The sequence below is a fragment of the Silurus meridionalis genome, chromosome 9, assembly GCF_014805685.1.
Source record: "Silurus meridionalis isolate SWU-2019-XX chromosome 9, ASM1480568v1, whole genome shotgun sequence".
In the NCBI taxonomy this organism is placed as follows: Eukaryota; Metazoa; Chordata; class Actinopteri; order Siluriformes; family Siluridae; genus Silurus; species Silurus meridionalis.
Window position 1 is genome coordinate 5,887,390 of NC_060892.1, and position 8,030 is coordinate 5,895,419.

The following is an 8,030-nucleotide window of genomic DNA, read 5'->3' on the forward strand; positions in this document are numbered from 1 at the left end:
GAATGTTGTGGATTTCAAGTGTTTGTTGATACTATATTGTATCAACAACAGAATATTTTTCTAGAAATTCGTATTTTAGGATTTTAGGAGAAAACTGTAATATGACCACAAAAAAGCTTTATGACTGCAATTGCCTTGAACAGTTTTGATGACATTAAATTGTCCATGTGAAAAGATTATAACATCAACAATAATGGAACTATTATAAATGGACATTTATAATAAATTCAATTACAATTTTTTTTTTTATTGAATTACTCTCCAATCCCCCAATTTTTATTAGGGGCGTGGTTAAGTCACTTCATGTGAAGTCACATGGGTTTTGAGTTTCAATTTCGTTTCATCAGTCGATCTGTGAGTTTCGAGTTTAAACTATTTTCGTGCTGGATTTTACTGAGGTCCGAGTTTTATACATTTATAACCATTTCTTTTGTTTAACTCTCTATTGCAGCTCGAGCATTTCCTAAATATTTGAGCTTCTTTTCCATTTTTTAAATCTTTTTAGAACTGTTGATATACTTAAGAGTTCATCATGGAAGCTGGTTTATTCAACTATCAAGAGCCAAGTTTTACCTTTGGTCAGTCAGGTATGGTTTTATTGTACACACAGTGCATTTAAAAAATGTATATATTATTATTATTATTATTATTATTATTATTATTATTATACACTCATTATCTTATAATGACAAAATGAAAACAGAATTCTGGAAATGTCTCTTCTTCTTCTTCTTCTTCTTCTTTTGGCTACCGACTTTGTCACCAAAATGTCCTACATGCGCTGTTCCTCTAATAAACTAATTTCTAATCCTGTCCATCGTCGTCACTCCTAACGAAAATCTCAACATCTTCAGCTCTGCTACCTCCAGCTTCACCTCCAATCTTTTACTCAATGCCACTGTCTCTAATCCATACAACATCACAGGTCTCACCACAGTCCTATAAACTTTCCCTTTCACTCTCACAGATACTCTTTTATCACAATTCTGGAAATGTCTGTTAAATATCTGAATAAAAGAAGATAAGAAATAAGCTCTGGTGCCTCCCATTTCTCTTGATCGTTGCTGAGATGTTTTTTACACCTTGATTATGGTGTAAAATGATTTGGAAAGACACACACCGCTCTATAGAAGGCCTCACAGCTGACAATTCATATCAGAGCAAAAACCAATTCATGAGGTCATTGAAACTGCCTGCAGAGTTCAGAGGAATTGCACTGGAATTGGTGCAAAACTGTCAAATAGAAGAAGTGCGGCACCAACAGGACTCTTCCAAGACCCTGATGGCTGACTGAGCTCTGGAGATCCTGTGTGGATATGGGACAAAGTTCCAGAAGGACATCCCTCACTGCAGCCCTCCACTGATCTGGGCTTTATGGCAGAGTGGCTAGACGGAAATCTCTCCTCAGTGCAAAACCCATGAAGTGGGCGCTTGCAGTTTCCCAACATGCACATGAAGGACTCTCAGACTGTGTGGAACAAGATTCTTAGGTCTGATGAAACCAAGATTGAACTGTTTGGCCACAATTATAAACATTATATCTGGAAAAAAAAATTAGGCACCATTCATCACCTGCCCAAAACCAAATCCAAATAGTGGATTATGGTGGATTGATTTTGCTTTGTGTTTACATATTTAGGTTTAATATATTCATAATAAATTATATTTGAATTATTTTGTCCACCCCAGTGTGAAATCTTAAATGGTATGTTCATCTTTCAACCTGTTTTGTGTGTACATTGATACTTATCAATAAACAGATCCTACAAAAGTAAAGAAGGACAACGAGAAGAACAGAAGACTTTTCAATGTTGTAAAGCCAGCAGATGAAAGTCCTCGGGAAGAAAATAAAGGCAGGAAGGGGCCTGTAGGTAAGAAATATACTGATTAAACACAAATTAATTGAAATAATCATATTAAAATTATGAACCCATCATTTTGTTTTCCTCTCTAGCAGTCTTAATATTTCTAAAGAATTTTTGATGTAAATTGTACAATAAAAAAAAGAGTCGATTTCACCATCCTAAAGTTCATACTTAACATGTACATGTATCTGTTTATATTTGTTCAATTTTATGAAATGGACAAGAAGCAATTTTAATTTTGCTCTCACTTACTGTACATAATAACAGCTATAAACAGAAAAAAAAGCTGCATGAAGGAAAACAGAAACTAACATGATTCATGATTTATTTACTAAATGTCTAAACGTCTTATTAGTAGCGCCACGCCTTAAACACTTACCCGCCTTTGTTGGTGTATGTCGGTGTAATTATAAATATTAAGAGGTAACAAATAAAAAAAACTAGTAATTGTTGGCAAAATACTGTCCTTTACTTTATCTCTAATTTAAAGTTGATTATTTCCTATAACACCATGTCCTGCAGGACATTGCATATCATTGTTTGTCCCTTACATATTGTATTACCTACTTGATTTACAGATATATTTCCGAATTTACATCTACTCGAGACTCCATGGAGATCAGTGAACTGGACCTCAGAGTCAGTATTCCAGCAACTCTACTCTGTACTTGTGTGAAATACAGTATCTGCATTCTCAGAGTGTTTAAATCTTATTGTGTGCTGTATACAAAGGTCCAGAGGGGAACTGATGGAGAAGGTTGAGTCATACAAACCGGCCGGTGGGGCTGTGTCCCGGGCCAGAGTCCTGTTTCTGGGTCCCGTTGGTGCAGGAAAGTCCAGTTTCATTAGTTCTGTGCAGTCAATCTTTTCCGGGCGCGTCCTTAACCGGGCCATGGTGGGTTCTTCGTCTGCAAGCTTCACAAAAAAGGTAAAGGAGACAAGAAAGAAAGAGACCTGGACATGTGCTTGTTGAATCGAGTTCAGGAATTGGCTGTACCACAGGTTGGGGGTATAATAGATGTCAAAAAGAGAGGATTATATAAAAACCTGAGGATATATGTAAGATGCTACAAATTAGACAATACTACAAATTAGCTGTGAAAAGAAAAGAATGATAGTAAATAAGAATAAAATAGTTTTTCTAAAACAAATAAATGACATAAGTAAGAAGGCAATGAACACATAGGGCTCATTATACCATAATGGTTATGAGGACAGGCTACATATCATAATTAATATATATCGAAAGCTTTATCTCTAACCATTACAAAGCCATGATGCTGGAAATCCATTCAGTAGATTCTTCATGTTCACATGGAAAGTATATTGGATGCATAAAAATGATTCAAATGTAATGTTCTGTGACGCAGCTCCAGTCCTTCCAGATCAGACAAAGTGGAGAAATACCACTCCCCATGCCACTGGTCCTGTGTGATATTATGGGGATTGGAGAAGGAGACTCGACTGGATTGAGCCTTTATGATGCGCTGTGTGTTATCAAAGGACATGTGATAGAGGGACATCAGGTACATCTTTTAAACCTGTAAAGAATGATTGTGCACTGGGGAGTGATGTTATACAGTAATAAGGGACGCTTTAATAGATAATAGATCATGTAAAAAAAAAATGTCACACATAGATAAGCATTATTTCAAAGTGACAGGAGGCATGGTGTCTTATGAAGGCATGCATTTGTGCATGTAAGTCTTACAGAAGCAAGCATGGACTCTGAGTAAGCCTGAAGGATGACTGTTTTTTGTGTGTTTAAACAGACAAGGCCTTGGTGTGTGTTTCGGATTAAAGGAGATGTTATAGTTATGGAGGTGTTGCCTTTGTGTGTATCATTCCTTTATAAATAGGCGTAGCCTCTAAACGTGTCAGTACTACTGAAGGAGTCGTTTTTTATAAGTTTCATTTCCAGTGAAACAGATGTGGCCTTGGTGTGTGTATCAGTTTGATTAAGGAAGATGGGCCCTCTGTTTTTGTTAGTCCTAGATATGGAGGCATGGCCTTAGTGTGTATCAGTTCAACAAAAATAGGCGTGGCCTCTGTGTGTTTCAATTTTTGTGTCCTTTATGTTTGAAATCAGGATGAAATTTATGTCTAAAGGCTGTGAGTCATTAGTACTACAGTGAGGGTATGATGCTTTCTGACGAGGCAGTGACACAACCCTGAAAAAAGAGAGAAATCTAGCAATAGTTCTTATAGTCTTTTTTTTATTGCTCACAGTTCAGTGCAGAAGAGCCGGTCAGATCTGACAACACGGAGTTCATAAAGGAGCCGAGCCTCAAAGACAAGATTCACTGCGTGGTGTTTGTAGTGGATGCGTCCAAAATCAACAGCTATGCGAAAGGACTGAGCAGCACATTCCAGCAGCTCCGAGAAAAAATCAGCAGTCTGGGTGAGGCTCATTTTATATACCAGCTAGAGGTCGACCGATTTTACAGATACCGCTAGATTGGGCTAGATTGGATCGTACTTGCCGTAAACCAGTTAAACAATCGATAGTTTTTAAAATGGATACTGAATTTAAAAAAAACATAACACTCTGTGTAAACTTGAACTGAACATTATTATGGACATAAAAAATTCAAAAGTACTGGATCATGAAACTGTGCTAAAGATAATAAATATGTTAATTAAGCAATATAATTACATAATTAATCATTTATAGAGCACACTCGGGTGTATCACGTGTAAAAACAAACAGCATGTGGCCTCAGTGCCTCTAGGGGCAGCTCTTGTAAAGACTGAAAAACAAACGGTATGGATTGTTCAAGCAATCGACTACCAGTGCCGATTAATCGGCAAAACCGATTAATCGATTGACCTCTAATACCAGCAAATGTTTTAAAAAAATTCTAATGTTTTGATCAAATTGTAAATGCTTTTGTACATTCATTTAATCTAATTGTGTACAAGTGTCTGCTGTTTCCTACATTTTTAGTTGTTTATGTTCATGTTGATCAAAATATATTATACTGGTTTCACCTGAATAGTTTTAACCCCCAAAACATCTCAGCATCAGTTCATTGCATAAGTCATTGAATGCAAAATAGTTAAACCACTTCTCATTTAAAATTTCTATAAACTTTTTTTTTTTTTTTTTATGTTACAATGATGAATTGTGCAGATGAATCTTGAATGTCACTAATGAAGGCGAGTGAACAGCATCAGATCAACCAATAATCAACTAGTTCTCTGAAATAGTTTAAAGGTGAATCTCATGAACTTTCAATTTGGTGAGCAAATACAGACGGAGCAAAACAAAGAATTACACTTTTCTGAAAATGGATGAACAACCAGGAAATGAACGAACAGTACAGTAAAGGTGTGAATCCTGCCCGGTTTCTTGCAATCAATATAAATCGAATATGCAATCAAATTAATAAATTTGTGCTGCTGAAATTCATAGATGCCAAACAGAAAGAAGTCAAATTTCGTGCATTTTTTTAGTCACTGTGATCCAGACCATAGTTTATCAAGAAATCCTAAAACTGTGCTCCATCATAGTGACAACATGCCTAAACATTTTGACTATTTTGTTTGCGAACAATGACAAAGGGACTTTTTATTCTGATAGAAATGAGATGTTCATTGACACAAATACTTGAGAGATGAACTACGGATTTTAAGAAAAGTACAGGCTTTTGCAAGAAATTCAATGTTTTGTGCTGTTTGTACAAATTGTTTTGAGAATTCACTTACTGGTTTGCAAATATTATGGATGATTAAAGAAATGCTCCAAAGCAGCTGAGAAGAAACTGTAATAATAACAAAGAATCCAGACTTCGAAGCAGCTTTACAGAATTTAAGAGTTATGGTGAACAATGTGTATTTATCCCTGATAAGCAAACCATGGTGATTGTGGCAAGGAGAAACAATGCTAGGAAGCTGGGGTCAGACATGATACATCACCCCTGGAGTACAGTAGGTTAAGGGCCCAAGAGTGGCACCTTGGCGATACCAGGGCTCCCACCCCAACCTTTCGATCATTAACCCAGAACCTTAACCACTGAGCTACCACTTCACCAGAAAGAGAAAAGGGAAAAAAGATCACTGAGGGAACAGCTATGTATAGCTTTTATAACAGAGTGATAATAAGAAGCATAAACATATCAGTTGCTGATCAGTTACTTCAGGCAAAACACTGTGGTAAAAGTGAAATAAAGCATAAAGAGACATGCTTTATTAGGAAACTATCTTCAGGGAGGTAACTCCACTTTCCACATTACACCACCCTGCTGCTGCTTATTTACTTCTAAAACTGTGTGTTTCAGACTTACTTACAGTAAATTGTTATATACACATACTGTATATGTAAAAATATATTTACGCAAACAGTAACTCTGTGTTTATTGCAGGTGTGCACCAGGTGGCACTGCTGACTCACGTGGATGAAGTGTGCACCCAGACGTCTCGAGACATCAGCCAGGTGTACAGGAGCTGCCAAGTTCAGCAGCTGGTATGTGCACAATCATACCATGTACATGGTTGTGTGTGTGTGTGTGTGTGTGTGTGTGTGTGTGTGTGTGTGTGTGTATTTCGGTATATATATCAGCGTCCATGCTTTGTGCTGTAATGTTCAGATGGTGAAGGCCGGAGCGCTTCTTGGAATGGCCTTATCCTACATCGTACCTGTGAGAAACTACTCCTCCCAGCTGGATCTCGATGACAACATGGACATCTTACTGCTCAGTGCTGTCGATCACATCCTGCAGTACACTGATCTGTACTTCCAGGACACTGCTGTGGAATATAAAGTTCAGCTAGAAATGTAGAACCGATGCGCTGATACGCCGCTTATGTCTTGTTTTCTGATTTCTGGGGGGGTTTCGAAAGAGATAAGATTATCCAGTCAGTGGCAACTGCTACAATTTTGATCTTTTTTTTTCAGTAATTAATTTTGTGTAATGTACTTTTACAGTTTTTCTTTTGCTTTGGAGAATTCCTTCATATTATGCTTAATATTTGCAAAAAAAAAATTTTTCTAAAACAATTTGCTCAGTGAAATCCTTAGTTAATTTTTCAAAAGTAGGTATTTGTATCAATAAAAATCACAGCCATCAGAATGAAAAGTCCTTTTCTTATTGATCACAAACAAGATCGTCAAAATGTTTAGTCGTGTTGTCAGTGTGACTGTGTTCAATTTCATGTATTTCCTGATGTAAACTATAGTTTGCATTGCGATAATTGAAAAGGGACAAAGTTTAATTTCTTCTGAATTCCATTTATTAATTTTAGCAGCACACACATATTTATTTGATTACATATCTACCTTTCTTCTCTCCATCATATCAGCTACCTCTCTCCCTTCACCAGCCATAGTACCAACATTTAAAGTACCAACCCGAACCTCCACTCTCCTCCACTTCTCCTTTTCCTGCTGTCTTTGTGGTCTTCTTCCTCCTCTCCTTCTCCTACTTCGGCCAACAGTAGCCCAATTTCCACTGGTACCCTGTTGGCTAATGATGCCTGTGGTGGTCGTTGGTAACCAGGGCCTCGACCGATCCGGTGTGAAATTCTCTTTCGTGATCCACATATTTGATTTGGCTCATGTTTTACGCTGGATGCCCTTCCTAACGCAACCCTCCCCATTTATCTGGGCTTGGGACCGGCACTAAGAGTGCACTGGCTTGTGCAGCCCTAATGGCTGGTTTAGAGAAGTTCAGGGTTATGGGCCTATAAAAATTCAAATAAAAATTAAACTAGTCAATCCCACAGCAATCAGCCAATCAGGATTGAGCGCTCGCTCTGTTCTAAACTTGTTTTGAGTGTGTTTGGTGGTATTTATTTAACACGAACATACAGTTTAGTGTCATTTCTGACTCCCTGGAAGAAACACCCAGTGTGTCTACATGGTTTGTGTACTTTGTCCGCCACTACACAGCAGTGACAGCTTGGTTGTGTCGGGATTTGAACTTGTGACTTTCTGATTTACAAATTAGTTGCAATAAATGAGGTCAGTTTTAATAAATATATGTAGAGACGGTAAAAAGCAAGAAATATGTATATATACTTCATAAAGATATTTTGCGTTGGCCGGGAATCGAACCCGGGTCAACTGCTTGGAAGGCAGCTATGCTAACCACTATACCACCAACGCCTTGTGTTAGACCCCTCGCGGCTCACATCATAAACCAAAGTAACAAATCTGATCGCACG

The 8,030-nt window shown here is 37.5% G+C and overlaps 1 protein-coding gene and 1 non-coding gene across 7 annotated transcripts; one reads left to right on the forward strand and one right to left on the reverse strand.

Annotated features, from left to right (window-relative positions):
* The first annotated feature begins 316 nt into the window (after window positions 1-316).
* Window positions 317-6,986, forward strand: ifi44g (interferon induced protein 44g). Of its 6 annotated transcripts, none has more exons than XM_046857545.1 (9): window positions 317-398; window positions 506-587; window positions 1,761-1,871; window positions 2,444-2,504; window positions 2,598-2,793; window positions 3,236-3,391; window positions 4,095-4,266; window positions 6,230-6,330; window positions 6,455-6,986. In XM_046857545.1, the coding sequence occupies exons 2-9, from the start codon at window positions 533-535 to the stop codon at window positions 6,644-6,646; spliced, it is 1,044 nt and encodes a 347-aa protein (XP_046713501.1). In that variant the 5' UTR covers window positions 317-398; window positions 506-532; the 3' UTR covers window positions 6,647-6,986. The 6 variants fall into 6 exon arrangements, with proteins under 6 accessions (XP_046713501.1, XP_046713505.1, XP_046713507.1 ...); XM_046857549.1 differs by having other exon boundaries at window positions 506-578; XM_046857547.1 differs by having other exon boundaries at window positions 336-354.
* Window positions 6,987-7,899: 913 nt separating this feature from the next.
* trnag-ucc lies at window positions 7,900-7,971 on the reverse strand. The gene has a single exon. It is a non-coding gene; the product is annotated as a tRNA-Gly (tRNA).
* Window positions 7,972-8,030: the final 59 nt, after the last annotated feature.